Source organism: Argopecten irradians, chromosome 7 (genome assembly GCF_041381155.1).
Source record: "Argopecten irradians isolate NY chromosome 7, Ai_NY, whole genome shotgun sequence".
In the NCBI taxonomy this organism is placed as follows: Eukaryota; Metazoa; Mollusca; class Bivalvia; order Pectinida; family Pectinidae; genus Argopecten; species Argopecten irradians.
This window is the reverse complement of record NC_091140.1, coordinates 3,784,124-3,808,152: the sequence shown is the minus strand read 5'-3', so window position 1 is coordinate 3,808,152 and position 24,029 is coordinate 3,784,124. Positions and strand designations below refer to the sequence as shown.

The 24,029-nt window shown below is 39.9% G+C and overlaps 1 protein-coding gene across 4 annotated transcripts in view; it reads right to left on the bottom strand.

Moving 5' to 3' along the window:
* LOC138327312 (UDP-N-acetylglucosamine transferase subunit ALG13-like) overlaps window positions 1-20,876 on the bottom strand; it is a 94,119-nt gene extending 73,243 nt beyond the window's left edge. For 3 of the 4 annotated variants that reach the window (XM_069273300.1, XM_069273304.1, XM_069273303.1), the window contains exons 1-4: window positions 19,436-20,876; window positions 18,947-19,033; window positions 17,473-17,519; window positions 14,305-14,377 (exon numbers count right to left, since the gene is read on the bottom strand). In XM_069273300.1, coding sequence (XP_069129401.1) covers window positions 14,305-14,377; window positions 17,473-17,519; window positions 18,947-19,033; window positions 19,436-19,588 — 360 coding nt within the window. In that variant the 5' untranslated portion in view covers window positions 19,589-20,876. The remainder of the gene's footprint in view (window positions 1-14,304; window positions 14,378-17,472; window positions 17,520-18,946; window positions 19,034-19,435) is intronic. The other variant, XM_069273301.1, reaches the window with a different exon arrangement.
* Between the last annotated feature and the right edge of the window lie 3,153 nt (window positions 20,877-24,029).

Here is a 24,029-nt window from a genome sequence, read left to right as displayed (position 1 = left end):
CATCATACTGTACCCAGCTAGCTGACGGAGGTAACACATAGGCACCCATCATACTGTACCCAGCTAGCTGAAGAGTGAGGTTACATTGGCACCCAGCTAGCTGACGGAGGTAACACATTGGCACACATCATACTGTACCCAGCTAGCTGACGGAGGTAACACATTGGCACCCATCATACTGTACCCAGCTAGCTGAAGAGTGAGGTTACATTGGCACCCATCATACTGTACCCAGCTAGCTGAAGACGGAGGTTACAAAGTGGCACACATCATACTGTACCCAGCTAGCTGACGGAGGTAACACATTGGCACCCATCATACTGTACCCAGCTAGCTGACGGAGGTAACACATTGGCACCCATCATACTGTACCCAGCTAGCTGAAGAGTGAGGTTACATTGGCACCCATCATACTGTACCCAGCTAGCTGAAGACGGAGGTTACAAATTGGCACACATCATACTGTACCCAGCTAGCTGACGGAGGTAACACATTGGCACCCATCATACTGTACCCAGCTAGCTGACGGAGGTAACACATAGGCACACATCATACTGTACCCAGCTAGCTGAAGACGGAGGTTACAAATTGGCACACATCATACTGTACCCAGTTAGCTGACAGAGGTAACACATTGGCACCCATCATACTGTACCCAGTTAGCTGACGGAGGTAACACATTGGCACACATCATACTGTACCCAGCTAGCTGACGGAGGTAACACATTGGCACCCATCATACTGTACCCAGCTAGCTGAAGACGGAGGTTACACATTGGCACACATCATACTGTACCCAGCTAGCTGAAGACAGAGGTAACACATTGGCACACATCATGCTGTACCCAGCTAGCTGAAGAGTGAGGTTATAATGGCACCCAGTTAGCTGACGGAGGTAACACATTGGCACACATCATGCTGTACCCAGCTAGCTGAAGACGGAGGTTACACATTGGCACACATCATACTGTACCCAGCTAGCTGAAGACAGGTAACACATTGGCACACATCATGCTGTACCCAGCTAGCTGAAGAGTGAGGTTATAATGGCACACAGCTAGCTGACGGAGGTAACACATTGGCACACATCATACTGTACCCAGCTAGCTGAAGAGTGAGGTTACAATGGCACCCAGCTAGCTGACGGAGGTAACACATTGGCACCCATCATACTGTACCCAGCTAGCTGAAGAGTGAGGTTATAATGGCACCCAGCTAGCTGACGGAGGTAACACATTGGCACACATCATGCTGTACCCAGCTAGCTGAAGAGTGAGGTTACAATGGCACCCAGCTAGCTGACGGAGGTAACACATTGGCACCCATCATACTGTACCCGGCTAGCTGACAGAGGTAACACATAGGCACCCATCATACTGTACCCAGCTAGCTGAAGACGGAGGTTACATTGGCACACATCATACTGTACCCAGTTAGCTGACAGAGGTAACACATTGGCACCCATCATACTGTACCCAGCTAGCTGACGGAGGTAACACATAGGCACCCATCATACTGTACCCAGCTAGCTGAAGACGGAGGTAACACATAGGCACCCATCATACTGTACCCAGCTAGCTGAAGACGGAGGTTACATTGGCACACATCATACTGTACCCAGCTAGCTGAAGACGGAGGTTACATTGGCACACATCATACTGTTCCCAGCTAGCTGAAGACGGAGGTTACATTGGCACACATCATGCTGTACCCAGCTAGCTGAAGAGTGAGGTTATAATGGCACCCAGTTAGCTGACGGAGGTAACACATTGGCACACATCATGCTGTACCCAGCTAGCTGAAGACAGGTAACACAATTGGCACACATCATACTGTACCCAGCTAGCTGAAGACAGGTAACACATTGGCACACATCATACTGTACCCAGCTAGCTGAAGAGTGAGGTTACAATGGCACCCAGCTAGCTGACAGAGGTAACACATTGGCACACATCATGCTGTACCCAGCTAGCTGAAGAGTGAGGTTATAATGGCACCCAGCTAGCTGACGGAGGTAACACATTGGCACACATCATACTGTACCCAGCTAGCTGAAGAGTGAGGTTACAATGGCACCCAGCTAGCTGACGGAGGTAACACATTGGCACACATCATACTGTACCCAGCTAGCTGAAGAGTGAGGTTACAATGGCACCCATCATACTGTACCCAGCTAGCTGACGTAGGTAACACATTGGCACCCATCATACTGTACCCAGCTAACTGAAGACGGAGGTTACATTGGCACCCATCATACTGTTCCCAGCTAGCTGGAGACGGAGGTTACATTGGCACCCATCATACTGTACCCAGCTAGCTGAAGACAGGTAACACATTCACACATCATACCATCTTTCCTTTAAGGCCAAAGCTACTAATTCCCTCCCCAATATGTAGTGTCGGTAGAGTAAGAAGTAGGGTTTCATTACAACAAGAGCCCCAGAGGGTCTGTTCAACTCAACTGGATATTACATTGATTACAGAAAAACACTTAACTTCAACGTTGAAAGATATGTTTCAAATAATTTGCTTTTTTTTACACTAGGGTCATAAAGACCAACTTTTCAGGCTAGTTGAGTCCATATTATTCTCAATCAACATTTGATACAATATTGACTCCTCTTTATTCAAGGATAGCAAAGTAAAAGAACAAACGCTATTCTCAGATTGAGCCCTGTACCTCCTGCCCTTCAGACCATGGAAGTAAAACATTCTAAAATATATATATTCAAAGCACTGAGGGAATAGCAATATAGGAGATTTGATAGTTCTAGGTAGATTCCTTACAAGGTCGATGGTTCATGGTGTAACTAAAGACGAGCTCGGCAATGCAAGTGTGGTAAGGAATGATACTGAGACTGTTATACAATATATACAATATTTATTTTACAAAATATACATGATTATTTTTGGGTTCTTCCTAAGTAAAGCTAGATACACTTATTGCACAAATTACACATATGATACATTATTATACAGAAGTACCTATGAAAGCTAATTACATATAATACTCATGGAGTCTCTAAGATACGATCACTGGAGTTGCCGTGGTCTGTAATCCACAGTCTGGCTACCAGCTGCTATCTTGTGGTTCCGTCGATGCAACCTGGATGCAGCAACATAGTTACGGATCAAAGTCAAAAATCAAAGTTCATGACACGTCGCATCAGTATGAAATGTATGTATAAGTGTTCACATAGAACAAAGGCTAACACTCGGCTCACACAGAACCTACAGACGTCGCCTACACAGGACCGCTAATAAAAGCCTCGATGCAATCCTTGATGAAAACTGTACAACCATATACTCTTGGCTGAAGTGGTAGTAGTGCCATAACATATCCACCATCGTCAGGGTTTTAAGCTAAAATATACGTATGTCAGATTTACTATTTATACCTCTATATTGGATAATAAAATTAATAAAATATACTATTTAGCAATCTATACCTAACACCAAGTTACAAAATGACTGTGCATTCGGTCTTTATGGTTGGCGCAGGTGCGGTTCACTCAACCGTGACGGCTACACGATTATATATAGTGGCATTGTAAACGTTCAATAGTAGTAAAAAATTGACTAACTTACATTATAAATATTACTATTATAAAATAGTTTGCTATTTTACATCAATTTAATAGTTTAAATGTTCCCACGAAACTGATATACTATACAGAAATGACACTAGCATGTACATGTGCGCATATGTAAACAACATGCCGCATTATAATACACTACACAGGTGAGTTAATTAGGAGATACCTGGCTAAACTAATCACTTGTTAGATTCACAGATAGTAATACACAGGTATGGACATGATATAATATTGACAAATGGGTAAAAACTCACCACAATCTGTAGTTTGTGCTCTTGTTCACATATCTGCACTTGGAGTATATCATTAACGCATGGCTATCTACCTATCGTTACACAGTTATAGCTAATAACAGACCCGAGAGCGGATAACTAAATTCCGTATTTACAATGCGCGAAGCAATAAAAACTGTAAAATGATTAAACTACACCTTTCGGGTTCTTGAGAAGAAGCTGTTTAAAGATTTTAGCCTATTTGAACCTTGTGACCTTCAATTAAGGTCAAGGTCATTCATTTGAACAAACTTAGTGGCCCTATATGCGAACACTGAGCCTTTCCGTTCTTGAAAAGAAGTCGTTGAAAGATTTTAATCTATATGACCCCTGTGACCTTAAATGAAGATCAAGGTAATTTTTTTTTTTAAATATGGTAGTCCTTCATCCTAGCATGTCACAGGCCCAATATCAGGTCTCTAGGCCTCTAAGTTAATCAAAAAAGATATTTCAAAATTTTAGCCTTTTTGACCCCTGTGACCTTGAATGAAGGTCAAGGTCATTCATTTGAACAAACATGGTAGCTCTTCATTCCAGCATGTCACAGGCCCAATATCAGGTCTGTAGGCCTCCTAGTTATTCTCAAGAAGTCGTTTAAGGATTTTAACCATTGACCCCTGTGACCTTGAATGACAGTCAAGGTCATTAATTTGAACAAACTTAGTGGCCCTATATGCGAACACTGAGCCTTTCCGTTCTTGAAAAGAAGTCGTTGAAAGATTTTAATCTATATGACCCTGTGACCTTAAATGAAGATCAAGGTAATTTTTTTTTTTAAATATGGTAGTCCTTCATCCTAGCATGTCACAGGCCCAATATCAGGTCTCTAGGCCTCTAAGTTAATCTAAAAGATATTTCAAAATTTTAGCCTTTTTGACCCCTGTGACCTTGAATGAAGGTCAAGGTCATTCATTTGAACAAACATGGTAGCTCTTCATTCCAGCATGTCACAGGCCCAATATCAGGTCTGTAGGCCTCCTAGTTATTCTCAAGAAGTCGTTTAAGGATTTTAACCAATTTGACCCCTGTGACCTTGAATGACAGTCAAGGTCATTAATTTGAACAAACTTGGTAGCCCTTCATCCAAGCATGCTGCAGGCCAAATATCTGGGCCTTTCGGTTCTTGAGAAGAAATTGTTTAAAGATTTAAGCCTATTTGACCCCTATGACATTGAATGAAGGTCAAGGTCATTCATTTGAACAAACTTGGTAGCCCTTCATCCCAGCATGTGGCAGGCACAATATGAGAACCCTGAGCCTTTCGGTTCTTGAAAAGAAGTAATTTAAAGATTTAGGCTTATTTAACCCCTGTGACCTTGAATGAAGGTCAAAGTCATTCATTTGAACAGACTTGGTAGCCCTTCATCCCAGCATGCTACATGCCTAATGCCAGTACACTGGGCCTTCTGGTCCTTGAGCAGAAGTTGTTTAAAGATTTTAGCTTTTTGACCCCTGTGACCTTGAATGAAGATAAAGGTCATTCATTTGAACAAACTTGATAGCTCTTTATCCCAGCATGCTACAGGCCCAATATCAGTACCCTGGGCCATCTGCTTCTTGAGAAGAAGCTGTTTAAAAATTTTAGCCTATTTGAACCCGTGACCTTGAATGAAAATCAAGGTCATTCATTTGAACAAACTTTGTAGCCCTTCATCCTAGTATATTGCAGGCCTATATGAGAACCCTGAGCCTTTCCATTCTTGAAAATAAGTCGTTGAAATATTTTAGCCTTTTTGACCCCTGTGACCTTGAATGACGATCAAGGTCATTCATTTGAACAAACTTAATAGCCCTTCATCCCAGCATGACAGGGGTCCAATATCAGGTTTCTAGGCCTCTTAGTTATTCAAAAGAAGTTGTTTAAAGGATTTTAGCCTATTTGACCCCTGTGACCTTGAATGAAGGTCTAAGGTCATTCATTTGAACAAACTTGGTAGCCCTTCATCCCAGCATGCTACAGGCCCAATATCAGTACCCTGCGCCTTCTGGTTCTTGAGAAGAAGTTGTTTAAATATTTTAGCCTTTTTGACCCCTGTGACCTTGAATGAAGGTCTAAGTCATTTATTTGAACAGACTTGGTAGCCCTTCATCCCAGCATGCTACATGCCTAATACCAGTACAATCGGCCTTCTGGTCCTTGAGCAGAAGTTGTTTAAAGATTTTAGTTTTTTTGACCCCTTGTCAGGAGAAAAAAGATCTAGATAAATACCTAGAATGGGGCGGAGACGAAACAGACGACGTCCAAAGACGATTCCGCTCACCTTATCCCTAGACTAATTTATTTTGGGATCTTTCGTTAGGTATATTGCACGATATTTGTTAGCTGGACTATGAAATGACGACAGAGACGTTGAGATACATTTAACATTTAATTAGACATAATAACGAAACAATAGGGGGTGTCGAGTTTACACAATAACACTATAATTATACCAACAGTCTATTGCCGCCCGCGCTGTCACCCAATTTCCACATGGTGCACACACAGCCATCACCACAGTTCAACACGTATTACACCGACATCACAGTTGATACACACGTTCATGACGTTAACTAGGCAACCTCCTTCAGTTCATTTCGAAGACACGTATCATACATACAGTTCATGGTTACACCGCTCCTTGAGCCTTTGTCTCTGACGCGCGTTTCTGTCACTTTCCAACTAACGCTGTCCTCCTTTTGAGTTCAGCGCGTTCTCTTTCATCTTCATATCCGGTGAAGGGCAATAAATCCCCGGCTAACACAAAATTAGGAGGGACCACACCATCTTAACTATGTCCATAATGATGTATAGAAAAATCACTAAAATTTATTCTGAAAACCCCCTATTTCTGAAAATACTTAGCTTTATGTATTTTCATAACATTTAGAATAAATGTAAACATACAAAAATCATACATATCTCTAAGGACATCTATTAGTAGGGAACAGAATGACAAAACTAATATTGCCTGCTGAGATAATCTGCTGCTACATTTTCTGACCCCTAAATTGCCTTAATGCGAAACTTGTAGTTCTGTAGGAACAGAGCCAATCGCATAACTCTACTACTTTCTATTTTGCTCTTTTGGATAAACACCAATGGCCTATGATCTGTATATAGTATAAACTCGCGACCGTACAAGTACATTTGGAACTTTTTAATGGCGAACACAATAGCAAGACACTCTCGCTCAATTACTGAATAGTTTCGTTCCCTATCAAGTAGTTTCTTACTTGCGTAGGCGACTGGAAATATACCATCAGTGTGTTCTTGTAGTAAAACACAACCTAAACCAGTATCTGAGGTATCTGATTGCACGATGAAAGTTTTGGAAAGATCTGGCAGCCTTAGAATCGGGGCCAGGGTAAGGAGGTCCTTGAGACACATGAATGCGTCTTCCTCTTGTGGTCCCCAATCCACTTGATTCGGTTGGCCCTTTTTGGTGAGGTCTGATAGAGGTTTCGCGACATCGGCAAAATTTGGCACAAATTTCTGGTAATACCCGGCAAGTCCAAGGAAAGCTCTGACTTGTTTTTTCGTCTTTGGCTGTTGAGCGTCGCGGATCTTTTCCAACTTATCATCCTCCATGGCGATTGTCCCTTCGCCCACGGTATGTCCTACAAATCCTATTGTCCTGTAGCCGATCATACACTTGGAAGGCCTAACTGTTAGATTCGCATCCCGAATCCTTGTAAAGAGATTCCGTAGATCCTCAATGTGTTCCTTCCAGGTGTGGTTGGGACCAAGTATGTCATCTATGTAGTGGTCGGTGTTCTTGCTGCCGTCCAACATCTTCCTCATCATACGGTTGAATGTGGCTCCTGAGTTAACAAGACCAAATGGTAATTTCCGAAATTGGTAACATCCTTCCGAGGTCGAGATGGCAGTCATGTGCCTCGAATTCTCCTCCACGGGTATCTGTCAGTAACCCTTGCTCAAGTCAAATTTTGAGAAGTAATTGTTTTTGTTGAGTCTTGTCATTATATCCTCAATGTCTCCCATTGGCTCAGGATCAAATTGCGTAATGGCGTTCAACTTATGAAAGTCAATACAAACCCTGTTGGTTTGGTCCTTCTTCTTTACAATGACAATCGGTGCATTGTAAGCCGACGTCGATGGTTCGACTATACCCATTTCCACCATTTTCCTTACTTCTTCTTGGACCTCTTTCCGCTTAGCATAAGGAATGGGATACGGTTTGACTCTTTCCGGATCATCACAGGTTGTCTCGATCCGGTGTTCCTGTAAATGTGTCGTTCCAGGTATATCAGTGAAAATATACTGAAATTCCTCTAGAAGTGCAATCGCTTGTGATTGCTGCTCCTCCGTTAAGTCCTCACTTATCTGGACATCTTTGAAATTCTCTTTCCCGGAGAAGTTTCCCAGCTCTAATAGATTTTCGTCGTCCACTGCTCCGCAATCAACTGCATCCTCCGCCTCAATAACAGCTATCCCTGCTGCTATATCTCCTGCTGACCCTGCTTCACTATTTGTCTCATCTTGTTCTTTGCTGTCCTTTCTTTCAACATAATGCTTTAGCAAGTTCACATGGTACACTTTCACTTTACCACCAGCCTCAACTTTATAGTTCATTTGATTCACAACTTCCACTATGTTGAATGGCCCCTTCCACTGAAGCAAAAGTTTGTTGTTGTCAGTAGCTAGTAACACCAGTACTTTCTGTCCGACTTCAAGTTGCCGATTCCTAGCTTTCTTGTCGTAGTGGTGTATGTACGTTCCTTGTGATTGGCGTAAGCTCTCACGAGCTATCTTGCAGGTTTCTTCTAACCTGTCTAAGGTTGAGAACATACTGGTAAGTATTCCTCGTTACAGACTTCTCGTTAGCCTCATCTGTCCAGATTCCTTTTAACGCCTGCATGGGCCCGCGAACTGTTCTCCCATACAAAAGTTCGAACGGTGAGAATCCGGTACTCGCTTGTGGGACTTCCCGGTACGCGAACAATATTGCAGGAATATATCGGTCCCAATCCTTTGGTCGTTCTTGACACATCTTCTTTAACATGCTCTTCAGAACTCCGTTCATCCTCTCACACCAGCCGTTACATTTGGGATTGTAAGGCGCCGTGAATAATTGTTTGACTGACACCAGTCTACACACCTCCTCCACGAGTCCTGAGGTGAACTGTGTCCCACTGTCACTAAGTATCTCCTTCGGGAAACCAATTCTGCAAAATATTTCCAGGAGGGCTTCTGCTACCCTCTCTGTCTCAATCTTTGGTAATGCCGTAGCCTCAGGGTACCTAGTGGCATAATCCACTACTGTCAGTATGTAACGGTTTTTAGTCTCCGATGCCGGATAAATCGGACCAATCAAATCCACCGCTACCTGTTGGAATGGTTCCTCAATTAATGGCATTTCTCCTAACGGTACCTTGGTCACCCTGCCCTTCGGAGTTGTCTTTTGGCATATATCGCAAGATCGACAGTAGCGTGTAACATCGCTGGTCATACCCAGCCAGTAGAAACTTGTTGAAATCCTGTCGATAGACTTCTGTACACCTAAATGTCCTCCGACAATTGACTCATGTGCGAGTGACATGACTTGCTCTCTATATGTCTGTGGAACAGCAATCTGTCGTATCTCCTCAATCAGTTCTCCTCTCTTCTGTTTGTAGACACGATACAATATGTTGTTCTTTATCTCCATTCGGTACTTATTACCAGGGTTGTCTCCCTTGGTTTTCGCTATCTCTCGCCACCTGTCCAGTGACTTGTCTGCCTTTTGGGCTTTCTCTAGTCCTTCAAGTCCGACAAGCTCAATCTCCTTCACTTGGACGTTCAACTGCCTTATAGCTTGTTTCTCCTTCTTTGCTTCAGCCCTGGTCACTACAGCAGCTGATTTGCATTCCTCTGAACGCGGCCTCCAATCAACATCTGCTGTTAACTTTGCCTCGTCCACGTTACCGATCACGAGATCGTAGATTGGATCCTTCATACACATTACTTCCAACTCTCCTACATAGAAAGGGGTATCCACATCAATCTTAGCCAGTCTGAACTTCCGCTCTGTTCCATCAATCAGTATACATGAGAGTTCGCCATCAGTCATCTGGTCAGGCTTCACGAAAGCTTCCATAACAGCTGCGCTGCTACAACCTGTGTCCCTTAAAACCTTCACCGGGTAATCTCCCACGTATCCAAGCTGAACAGGCATTCCACTGTCTTCCAGTCGTATATGTCCCATTATCACTGTGCTTGAATCTTTCTTACTGTGAATCTCACTCCTAATACAATCATCTGTTACTGCCCTCTCCTTCTGTGTAGATTTACAAAGTGCTGCCTTGTTGGTGTCCTTACTCTGACCACCTTTGTTAGGCCTTGATCCTATCTTGCCTCCATCTGCATGATCTCTCGCGATATGACCTTCACCTCCACAAATGAAACAGAGTCGTGTCCTCTGACCTTTCACTTCTGTTGTCTTGTCATTCGCTTTCTGTTGCTGGGAGTTATTATTACGTACTTGTTGGTTCGGCTTACTCGAGCTGTATGTGGCCTTGCTAGACTTCGCAAGATTTCCTCCATGGGCCTCCATATATTGTTCAGCGAGTCGTGTTAGCTCCTGAGCATCCTTAGGTGCTCTCTCCTTGAGGAGAAGTGCCATGTCTGACGAACACGCTTGGATAAACTGCTCTCTTATTAGCAGTTCTGTTAATCCCTCAAACGATTTCGCAATCTCTGACATTTGAGTCCATCTCGTCAGATATCGAGTTAATCTCGCCACAAACTGAAACGCAGTTTCACCTTTCTCAGGTTTTCCTTCTCTAAACTTCACACGGAATCCTTCCTCTGTTAGCTCATACCTTCTGAGGAGTGCCTTCTTCAACTCGTCATAATCGTTGATCTGTGTCGATGGCATGCTTGAATAGACTTGAAGTCCCTTTCCGGTAAGCAGAGGGCTAAGGCTCACAGCCCAGATGTCATTACTTCAATTCTGTGCCATAGCAAACTTCTCAAAACGTTCAAGAAAAGCATCCATGTCATCCTTTTGTTCGTCAAGCTTTGGTAGCTTGGGTCGCAATAACATTGATCTGGACTCCTCTGTATGTGACCTTGACCACTCGTTCCTTTCCTGTTCTGCCGTAAGTCTAGCCGTCTCTACCTCATTCTCCATTCTAAGCTTTTCGAGCTGAAACTGTATCTCTCTCGGCTTCCTCAAGTTCACGCTTGCGTAACTCCTCCTCCTTTTGTTTCTTCTCATTTTCACGTCTCCTTGCTCTTTCCTCCCGTTCTAAGTACTCCCTTTCCTTGGCTGCCACAAACTGCTGTAATTCAGCTTCTTTATAACCAAGCCTCTCCCCAATACTTAACCACTTTTCGTAATCCATGGTATATTTCCAGTCGCTTACACCATGTAAGTATGGACAATAAACCACAAATAATCACCGTTATGATGATTCTACTCAAAAATATCCAAATTTCACAAATTCTGGAATTTTGAACTCTAATAACGACAAACACTTTTGTGCGCTAATCCTAATATGTCTAAAATATCTGTGTTTATCACCCGACCTATTCTACCCTGTCTAGAATAACAGTAAATCCACAGTATTTCTATAAATAGACATGTGTACTATGTACCCTGTCCAGTATGATAGCTTACAATAGCAACCAACCTACACTCTAGTGCAAAATAACAATAGATAATAATATGCCCAACCTATCCTGACTCTCAGAATAATAGCACAATAAATATTATACAATCCGACCTATTTTGACACTCTGTAATGGTTCTCTAATGCTATCAGCTAGTCTACAGCTACTACTGAGGGTTCATGTCTAACTTCCGGTAGAGAGGTGACATGATACGCCGACTATCTACACCTACACAAATATATCACACTACATATTCTAATGCATAGGTATATAAACGTACAACACCTGTAGTCACTTTCATAGTCCAACAATTTACCCATGAAAAATACTCCCGGACGAGCCCCCAAGTTGTCAGGAGAAAAATGATCTAGATAAATACCTAGAATGGGGCGGAGACAAAACAGACAACGTCCAAAGATGATTCCGCTCACCTTATCCCTAGACTAATTTATTTTGGGATCTTTCGTTAGGTATATTGGACGATATTTGTTAGCTGGACTATGAAATGACGACAGAGACGTTGAGATACATTTAACATTTAATTAGACATAATAACGAAACAATAGGGGGTGTCGAGTTTACACAATAACACTATAATTATACCAACAGTCTATTGCCGCCCGCGCTGTCACCCAATTTCCACACGGTGCACACACAGCCGTCACCACAGTTCCACACGTATTACACCGACATCACAGTTGATACACACGTTCATGACGTTAACTAGGCAACCTCCTTCAGTTCATTTCGAAGACACGTATCATACATACAGTTCATGGTTACACCGCTCCTTGAGCCGTTGTCTCCGACGCGCGTTTCTGTCACTCTCCAACTAACACTGTCCTCCTTCTGAGTTCAGCGCGTTCTCTTTCATCTTCACATCCGGTGAAGGGCGATAAATCCCCGGCTAACACAAAATTAGGAGGGACCACACCATCTTAACTATGTCCATAATGGTGTACAGAAAAATCACTAAAATTTATTCTGACACCCCTGTGACCTTGAATGAAGGTCTAAGTCATTTATTTGAACAGACTTGGTAGCCCTTCATCCCAGCATGCTACATGCCTAATACCAGTACACTGGGCCTTCTGGTTCTTGAGAAGAAGTTGTTTAAAGATTTTAGCTTTTTGACCCCTGTGACCTTGAATGAAGATCAAGGTCATTCATTTGAACAAACTTGATAGCCCTTTATCCCAGCATGTCAGTGGCCCAATATCAGGCCTCTAGGCCTCTTAGTTATTCACAAGAAGTTGTTTAAAGGATTTTAGCCTTTTTGACCCCTGTGACCTTAAATGATGGTCATTCATTTGAACAAACTTGGTAGTCCATCATCCAAGCATGCTTCAGGCCCAATATCAGTACCCTGGGCCATCTGGTTCTTGAGAAGAAGCTGTTTAAAAATTTAAGCCTATTTGAACCCTGTGACCTTGAATGAAAATCAAGGTCATTCATTTGAACAAACTTGGTAGCCCTTCATCCCAGCATATTGCAGGCCCTATATGAGAACCCTGAGCCTTTCCATTCTTGAAAAGAAGTCGTTGAAATATTTCAGCCTTTTTGACCCCTGTGACCTTGAATGACGATCAAGGTCATTCATTTGAACAAACTTAATAGCCCTTCATCCCAGCATGACAGGGGTCCAATACCAAGTTTCAAGACCTCTTAGTTATTCAAAAGAAGTTGTTTAAAGGATTTTAGCCTATTTGACCCCTGTGACCTTGAATGAAGATCAAGGTCATTCATTTGAACAAACTTAATAGCCTTTCATCCCAGCGAGTCAGGGGTCCAATATCAGGTTTCTAGGCCTCTTAGTTATTCAAAAGAAGTTGTTAAAGGATTTTAGCCTATTTGACCCCTGTGACCTTGAATGAAGGTCTAAGGTCATTCATTTGAACAAACTTGGTAGCCCTTCATCCCAGCATGCTACAGGCCCAATATCAGTACCCTGTGTCTTCTGGTTCTTGAGAAGAAGTTGTTTAAATATTTTAGCCTTTTTGACCCCTATGACCTTGAATGAAGGTCAAGGTCATTCATTTGAACAAACTTGGTAGCCCTTCATCCCAGCATGCTACAGGCCAAATATCTGGGCCTTTTGGTTAACGAGAAGAAGTTGTTTGAATGAAAAGTTTATGCACGGCTGACGGCGCAAGGCGGCGCACAGCGCACAGCGCACGAAGATGTGCATGATGACAATAGGTCATCTGACCCTTCGGGTCAGATGACCTAACAAACGGTGATATCTAGAAACAAACTTGTGGGTTCCTTTTTGTCAATAAACAAATAACGTTAATTTTACGTAAAACACATGTTTTACATGAATTTTATTCACCACAACTTGCGACACCTACCTGTTAAACAATAACAAAGGTGTACCCATATTGTTAATTGATTTCACTGTGTACACACGGTCGTACACACGGCCATAGTGTGTGTAGCTGTTTACCTGTCATTCGGCAGTCGAGCACTTTACGAAAACATGTGTCCCTATTAACAGAATTTGGCGATATTAACGAGGTCATTAGTGTTATTTTACTCATTTGTTCCACGAATGTGATGGCGGATGGCGGTAGGCGGGTTTGGCGGTATAACGGGTGCATTTGTATGGAGGGAAATCTGTTCTGAATAAATTCATGGCGATAAGCGGGTTTGGCGGTAAAACGGGTGGCGATATAATGGGGTTTTACTGTATATAGTAAAACACGGTTATTACAAACCTGTTGTGACCAACAGAATCACTTTGTTACAAGCATACTTCGCTATAAACACATTACAATGTATAGGAACCTTAATGGGGAATGAGTTTTATGTAAGTGTGTTTTTACTGTACGGTACTTACCCTATCTTCATATCCATTGTTGGTAACAGTAACAGGAGGCTTGCCTGGACTCTCATAGATCAAGAAATCCTTCCTTGATTTAAAATCATGAAACACAAATATATTAAAACAAGTGGAATATCCATCCCCCGCTTTCAGGACATATTGTAGGTAAACATTATTGAGGATAGGTTTAACCTTGGTTGAAACATAAAAAAATAAACTGAAGTATTATTCGGAAATAAGATGTGTAAAATAATGTCCGCTGAAATTTACTATTAAACTTGAGCTCTTAAGGCATTAACTTTGATACTAACTTTTAAGAAAATCGGTTTACTTTTGTTACAATTATTGCTCAGGGAATGGCAGAAAATGATGTTTTTAGTAGATCAAAGGGCCATAACTCTACTACATAATGTCGGCCAAAAGTAGCAATCGAACTTGGCCAAGCCCTTATGGCATTTGACCTTGTTACCAAGTTTGAAGAAAATCAATATTTATTAGAGTTATTGCAGGGAAATGGCAGAAAATGACTTTTTTAATTAAATTAAAGGGACATAACTCTGATAAATAACATCCGCTGAAAGAGTTGATCGAACCTGGCAAGGCACTTAAGGCATTCAACCTTGTTATTAAGTTTGAAGAAAATCAGTTATTTTTTATTACAGTTATTACAGCAGAAAATGACGTTTTTAGCAATTCAAAAGGCCATATAACTCAGCTAAATAAGGTTCATGGACAGTCACAATCGAACTTGGCCTGCATGACGAGCTTACATCACATAAGTGTGGATGCTAGTTCAAAATTGTTAATTCAATTTGAATCCTGTACATTTGTATATATGCCATGGTGTGCAAAACTATATAATTATGTACTAACTATTGAACATTGTATCATTGTGTTCTACATCCCTCATACTATACCAGGTTATAATACAAGAGGCCCATGGGCCTTAACGGTCATCTGACTCATTGCACAAAACAACAAAGTCACAGTATAAAGTATTGGTTAACGATTAATATAAACAATACAAGGAACTCCTTAGTTGAATATGTAATTTTCTGAAATAGGTAAATGTCATTTGTTGAACAAACTTGGTAGTCCTTCATCCATATATGGTTGTAACCCGTTCAAGGATTAATATAAGGAGGAGTCAGATTTTAAAGCCAAATTTCAGCGAAGCTCCCATTTTGGACCTCCACCGTACTATCCCCACAGGTCTTAGCTCGGTCCTTTATAAAATATGATTGTCCTCACCTAAAGTTCCCCCTTCTGAATCAATTAAAACCCCTATAGACCAATTTTTATTGAGATCGGAGACTGAACCCGAAAACAGGAAGTGGGCCAGCGGCCATCTTGGAATACCAAAATCTTTACGAAAATGTTTGCATGTTGTTTGGCATCAATTAATACCCCTATAGACCAATTTTCATTGAGATCGGAGACGAAAACCTTAAAACAGGAAGTGAATAAAACCTTAAAACAGGAAGTGGGCCAGCGGCCATCTTGGAATACCAAAATCTTTACGAAAATGTTTGCATGTTGTTCGGCATCAATTAAAACCCCTATAGACCAATTTTCATTGAGATCGGAGACCGAAACCTGAAACAGGAAATGGGCCAGCTAAAATTAAGAAAATGAGCTAGCCCTTTTGGGGCCCCACTCCTCAGCCCCTAGGGGTCCGACCAGGCTCATTTATATAAAATATGATTGTCCTTCCCCAATGATGTTTCACATCAAATATGGATGAAATTCATCCAAAGAGGAAGGAGGAGTAGGGTTTTAAAGCTAAAATTAAGAAAATTTGCCCTTTTGGGACCCCACCCCTCAGCCCCTAGGGGTCGGACCAAGCTCATTTATATAAAAAATGATTTTCTTTCCCAAATGATGTTTTATACAAAATATGGAAGAAATCCATCCAAGGATGAAGGAGGAGTAGGATTTTAAAGCTTAAATTAAGAAAATTTGCCCTTTCGTCGCCCCAACCCTCAGCCCCTAGGGGTCCGACCTATCTCATTTATATAAAAAATAATTGTCCTTCCCCAATGAAGTTTCACACTAAATATGGATGAAATCCATCCAAGGATGAAGGAGGAGTAGGATTTTAAAGCTAAAATTTGCCCTTTTGGGACCCCACCCCTCAACCCCTAGTAGTCGGACCAGGCTCATTTATATAATATATGATTGCCCTTCCCCAATAATGTTTCACACCAAATATGGATGAATCCATCCAAGGATGAAGGAGGAGTAGGATTTTAAAGCTAAAATTAAGAAAATTTGCCCTTTTGGGGCCCCGCCCCTCTGACCCTAGGGGTCGGACCAAGCTCATTTATATAAAATATTATTGTCCTTCCCTAATGAAGTTTCACACCAAATATGGATGAAATCAACCCAAGGATGAAGGAGGAGTAGGATTTTAAAGCTTAAATCAAGAAAATTTGCCCTTTTGGGGCCCCAACCCTCAGCCCCTAGGGGTTGGACCAGGCTCATTTATATAACATATAATTGTCCTTCCCCAATGATGTTTCAAACCAAATATGGATGAAATCCATCCAAGGATGAAGGAGGAGTAGGCTTTTGTATAAATAGTCTTACGCACGACGCACGGCGCACGACGATGGACAAAACACGATGACAATAGGTCATCCTGACCTAAAAATACAATGTTGAACGTCTATTGCATAGGCAGAGCTTATTCTAACTTGAATGAGAAGGGGTCCCTTTTTGGGAGGACTATGTAGTGGTAAGTTGGGAGGGGACTTTTCAAGAGTAAAAAAAATGTTTGGGGGAAAATTTGGTTTAAATTTGAAATAGGAATAATGGAAACCAAACTGGCCACATGTATATAGTCCCTCGAAAATGATTTGATGGGCTATTACCATGCATTATTTTTACCAATTGGCCCTACATTTTTTTGATAATTCTCAAGAAACAGATGTGACATTTAAATTAATTAGCAGTAACAAATTAAAAATTGGAGAATTCCAAGATATTTTCTCTCTTTTCAATGGATTCTTATAAAGTATGAGCATCTTCAATTATGAATATTAAAAAGAATTATTTAAAATTAAAATAAGGATCCAGTGTTGTATGGAAAACAACCGTTAATATTACTTTATTGACCCACATCCTCAATTATTATTATATTCATGTCTGGTTTTTGAGCGTCATTGTTTCAGCGTGGCCTACCTGTACATCTTGGATAAGGTCTGCATCACATCTACCTCCGTCCAGAACTAAATAAAAAATACACATCTATTCACAATAACATTTACCTCTGTCCAGAACTAAACAAACTAGAGGCCCGTATCGCTCACCTGGTTTGTAATGCCAAGCTATGTTCTGATTACAGGTTCATAGTTTCTTTTCTAAAGGAATTTTGATATTTACCTCTATTTCCCCTATCAGGCCCCGCCCATTCCTGCCCCCAGGGGGTCAGAGTCAAAATCTGTACAAACTCTGTTCCCCTTCCCCAAAGGATGTTTCTGGCCAAATTTGGTCACAATCCATGCAGAACTCTATAACTAGTAGCGATTTATAGGATTTACCTCTATTTCCCCTATTGGGCCCCGCCCCTCCTGCCCCCGGAAGGTCAGAGCCAAAATTTAAACAAACTCTATTTTCCCTTACCCCAAGGATGATTCTGGCCAAATTGGGTTACAATCCATGAAGAACCTTATGACTAGTAGTGATTTAAATGATTTACCTCTATTTCCCCTATCGGGCCCCGCCAATCCTGCCCCTGTGGTGGCAGAGCCAAAATTTATACAAACTCTGTTCCCCTTTCCCCAAGGATGTTTCTGGCCAAAATGTATACAAACTCTGTTCACCTTTCCACAAGAATTTTTGTGGCTGAATTTTGTTACAATCCTGTTACAATCCCTGAAGAACTAGTAAGAATGACTAGTAGCGATTTACAGAAAATGTTGACGGACGGACAACAGACGCTGCGCCTTGATATAAGCTCACCGACTGTTCAGGGCAGGTGAGCTGATGACATTTAATACAGATTATCTTTAAAATAAAATCAAGGGGCCATATCTCCAGCAAAAACTGTCCATTAAGCATGCAAATTAAATTTTGGAAAGTCCTTAACACATTTTAATTACCATTATAACAAAGTAAATAGGAAAATTAATATAAATTTCTTGCATTTATGAGACAAAACACATCCAAATTTTGTCCAATAAATACTAAAAAAGTATATTGATTTTCCTTTTTACCTTGTTATATTGTAATTAAAATGTATTACCCCATTCATGATTTTGATGAAAACTGGGGATTATATATATGCAAGAAGGTCCGACATGTGAGTTTCAGAATTCTGGGACACACAGAGTATTAAATTTACAGATAAGAGATAATTAAACCAAAGGCTTGAATACACAAGAAGAAAATTAGTTGTACACAAAATTTGGATAATGTGGCAACTAAGCACACTATAGCTAATTACCTAACTGACTGCCAGTATTAAACTAATGACCTTGTCTCCCAATGACCTTCATCATAAACTATTATACACAACTAGGAAAGGGCATTTCTCTACTTTTCAAGTTAAATACTTTGCCCCGATGAAAAGTTGAAAACTATGTGACATTGTATATAAAGTCATTTCAATATCTTTCATCAAACAAACAATAGGCTTAGTAACTTCTAAACTTACATTCCCGTCTCTCTCCTCATTCCACTTTTGGAAGTAGAATTTGGCATTATCGTATATCTTCAAGTGAAATGTCTGTGTACAGTATATCTGAAAACAAAATGTTGAAAAGGAAAAAATGATATTAGAAAAATGACCTCACATCTGATGCACCGATCGAAATGCTTGTAAATACAGTGAAGTTTAATTCCTATTTTTACTTTCTGAAGGTCATGAAAACTTTTAATTTGCTGTTAATAACTTTATCTCGACTTCTTATCCATTTCGTTTTCAATATGTTCTTATTGACTTTCAAACCACGGAGCTATCCAAATGTTGATCACAACGATTACACATTTTTTTAGATTCGGGAAAATTTATTGAAATTGACATCATTCGTCACACAGTAATCAATCATGGGAGCGCACATTTCATGCAGGAGAGACGTGAAGCGGTCAACTGTTAATATGTACCGTTATTACTCCATAATCCTTCACAAAGTATGTAATTTACCTGTTCTGAAACCGCCCGAAATAAACAACATCCGTCTCTAGCAACAGGTTTTCGCCACAAGCCTAGAACCGAGAGAAAGCTGTCCATTGCTGCTTCCGGCTTTACCTGCTGCATTTTCAATGTCTGATGATCTCTTGATCTAAAATGGATCATTGGTTGTGTTAATAGACTATCAGTAACGGTACAATACGTATATAAGTGGTAAACTATCGTGCATAATGCCGTCTGTTACCTGGTAAGCATGATTTTCGATAGATTGCACGTGCCAATACAAGGTAAATCACGTGTGTCGGCAAATGCCGAGGGCGGTCTATTCAATGTTCGCTGTCTGTCGTCTGTACTTCGTAAAAAAGAGTTTCATTTTTTTTATTTAAACAGTATTATTATTGTACATGTTATCGAAATTTACGATTTCACGTTTCTTCAAAACACATATATTTTTTCATCTTTTTTTTTTATTTTTTTTTATTTTATGATGGCTTGAAAAATAGAGTAAAATGACCCAGATCCTGATAGGTTATAGTAAAAAAAAGTCAACATAAAATTTATCAATGGTGCAAAATCTTGTTTTCCAACTTATTGGCAATGAAGTGATATGGCAACATATTTTTAAAAATTTTAACACACGAAATACGTTAAATGCAGAGTTATTTTACTTCTGATAGTCTCATTCTTTTTACTTTATTTTATTATTTTTGTTGATAAATCATCCGCCTCGTAATGAGTGCTGTAAAAACATACCGTGAAGAAGGTTAAGTTCTTTATTTGTTTGTTTGTTTGTTTGGAAGGGAAAACATTGTATGCGAACGCATTAGTCGTTGCGCAAGCGTGTGAACGCAAATCTGTTCGCATTCATTGGTAATTTGTTTTACTAACCAGACATATTACCACAAGCCCACCACCTCTGGTTCGCGAGTTCGAATATCAAGTGCTTAGTGGGGCAGCTGCCTTATACTGACCGCTGGCGGTGGTTTATCTCCGGGTACTCCGGCTTTCCTCCACCAACAAATCTGGCACGTCCATGACCCTGGTTGTTGATAGGACGTTAAACTAATAAAACCAAACCCCACGTTCGTACGCAATACAATACTGCTTTAATGTATTTTTTTACTTTTTTTTTTTTTTTTTTGCATTCGCGCGCGCTTTTTTTCTTGTTGAGGGTTAGGGGGTTGCCGAGCGGTTAAGATGTCCCGACATATTACCACAAGCCCTCCAATTTTGTGTCGCGTTCGAATCCCGCGTGGGACAGTTCACAGGAATCTAAGAATAAGTTACAGATTATATAATCATGGACCCACCAGAGTGCCCTAAGACCATTTTTAGACGTTTTAGAGGTCTTGATAAAAAAAACGATAAAGATCATATTCTACATGGTATACTCGTATATAGTACCATGTAGAATATGATTTTTATCGTTTTTTGATCTAGACCTCTAAAACGTCTAAAATGGTGTTACGGCACTCTGGTGGGTCCATGATTATATAATCTGTAACTAATTCTCAGATCCCTGTGGGATAGTTGCCATGTACTGGCCGCTGTCGGTGGTTTTTCTCCTGGTACTCCAGTTTTCTTCCATCCTGGCTGTTAATAGGACGTAAAACTATGTAAGCATTTTTTTTTTCAGCCGCCGTTGACAACACTTCGTATATTTGACGTTTTAAAAACAAAATCATTTCTCGTATAGAGATTCGTATAACAATTAAAATTTTAGTACAATTAAGTCCTAAAAAATATATGTCTGTGTAAAGTTACATTGGCAAAAAAAACAGAGTCGATAGGTCGGTATTGTCTTTCACTCTAAAATAATGGCCGAAGCCGGAGTCTGAGATCGAAATCCCGACTTTTATTTTTTTTTCGTAGAAAAGTGGGAAAAAAATATGGTCGGGGTAAAAAATTAGGGTCGGTCGGGTAACCCTAAACAGACATCTATATATTATTGTTTTTGTCTAACGCAACTTATATCAAGATATTCGCATTGAAGTATTGCATTTAGCAATTTGAATTTCGCACAAACCAGTAGACCCCATTGCCTTTCTTTGTTGTGTTGTACAACACAACAATCTTCACAGTGTTTGATATCATTCATTATAGACTATTATCTATTATGATACTATAATAATGTTTAAAACAAAGAGACATCAATATTTTTTCTGCTTTTGATTAATTTAGTTTTACTTCGACAAAACTTAATATATTCTAGAGAAATCAGAGAAACGTTTTGGATTGTAAATAAATGACAAACGGTTTGAGCACAAGTTATTACAACTTAAATAAACACCATTTCTACAATATGGTACAAAATATACAAGTAGTATATTATGTGGAATTTATACTAAAAGTAGTATTTACTATTCACGAACATGAATGAGGAATGACGAAAGAGAGAAAGATGGCGTAGGGAGGATGAGAGAAATTACAACTTATGGAAGAGAGATGGAGAGAAACTACAACTTATCACTAATTCTCAGATCACTGTAAATGTAAACATGCAATAGTCCAATATATTAAATATTGTGTCGTCGTTAGAAAATTAGACATTTGAAATCCACTCAGTCGTCGAAATAACGTTTTCTATAAATCCCTTGAAGTTGAAGTTTTGTAAAATACAACGTTATATTAAAAGCGAAATAAATATTATTGAAAAATAACACATACCTATGATCATCTCCCGATATAGAGCTGCCTGGTGACATAATATGATGCTTTTTACAACCCTCGTGGGAAGAGGCGTCTTATGTTGTCATCCATAGGTCGATACCGTGGGAAATTCAGAAACATTGTTGCATTTTTAACATCTGCTTCCTGGCTAACCCAACTACACAAAATGGTCCGTTCCAGTTAAGTCTTAATTGCGCGAAGTTGTATCTTATATATTACTAAGGATAACAACAACTTAAAGACGATTAATATAATTTTGTATGTAGCGCGTGTGTAACATATTGCCGACGATTAGTAAAACAATGTAAATGGAGATACTCAGTTTTAGTTAAAGATGCTCCACCGCCGTCCGTACGTAAACGATACTCATCAGAACTGATGTCTAATCGTGTATGTATGTGTATAATTAACACAAAAATACATACGAAGCAATTTGTTTTGCTTTTGGTGCATGCACAATTAGTACTATAATCTATACATAGGAAACAGAACCTGGGATTTTTTTCGGGGCGCAAATAATTATTTTCAACATTTTTTTTATATTGAAGTAAAATAAAAAGCCCAAACTTTTCAATGGTGGTAATTGTGCAAAGTAAGTAACTTTTGTAATAAAAATACTAACACATCACTCAGCTCCTTATTTAATAGGTAAAAATTACCATTCGCCTTCGGTGTAGCATCTTTAAAATCAAAATAAACCAAAGGTTCCGGAAGGTGACCATTTACTTAATTCGTACTACTTTAATGGACAACATAAACCTATCACAAAGATTACGAAAATACTCATGCCTTTAGAATTACCACAAATTGTCTGGTTTGTTTTCTTGATTTCGTTTTTGTTCTGTTTTATATTAATTTCTAGTCAGTTATAGTTAAGCGCATACATAACAATCGGCCGTTTGAAAAATGGTTGTGATACTCATTTACGTTCATGTCGTATGCCAGACATGAAGCCATTGTAATGAGTACGCTCGGAAAAGAACTCTCCAAAAAAAACTTTCGTCTAAGCATATCAAATAATGCTTTCAGTACTAGAACAGAACAGTCGAATGTCCTCCCAGGGCATGTGGCTATTGCTGAGAATGTGAGTTTTTTATGAACATGAATTGAATAATTAGTTAACAACTTTTCTATCATCAATCAAGAATTTATAGTGAGTATAGTGATACTCACTGAGGCCAAAAAAATGATAGGTCTGATTAGGGTTTCCCAACCGACCCTAATTTGTTACCCCCGACCCTAATATTTTACTCCCGACTTTTTTTTTTTTTTTTTTTTTTCTCACTTTTCTACGAATTTCGGGATTTCGATCTCAGACTCCGTTTCTGGTCTTTATTTTAGAGCCGAATGACACTAACATTTTTTTTAAATCCTCCCGAACTACCGACCCTATTTGTAACCCTAGACAGACATATTTTTTGGCCTATTTATACATCATCTATTCATAGGACTATACAATTACGCGTTTACAATATTTAAAGTAAATACTACTGAAATCCATAGTCTAAACAATCCATAAATGATTGCTAACTGATGTTGGATTGCTGAGAAGTCTAAATACAATACATTTACATGTACAATTGTGTGTCTATTTTCAACCATGTTCTGCCTGTTGTAAAATACATTGTAATACATTACATAAACATAATAGAGAATGATCGTTTGATGTTCAAAACATCAAAAGATCTGCAAGAACTTTGTTCTCGTGAAAGTGATACCGCTCTCACCAATTTTATATCAATAGATGATATATGTACAATGTCTAATTATTATAATTCAATGTTCAAGACAACATATTTTTTTAATAACGTGTCAAGGGAGGTAACTCTGATAAAGTCGTACTCATTGTGCGAAAGGCGGTAACTAAAATTGAAACAAGTGTAATCTTGGTCATTCAAGTGTTTTACTGGGTTGGGTCGGATACCCACCATATTCA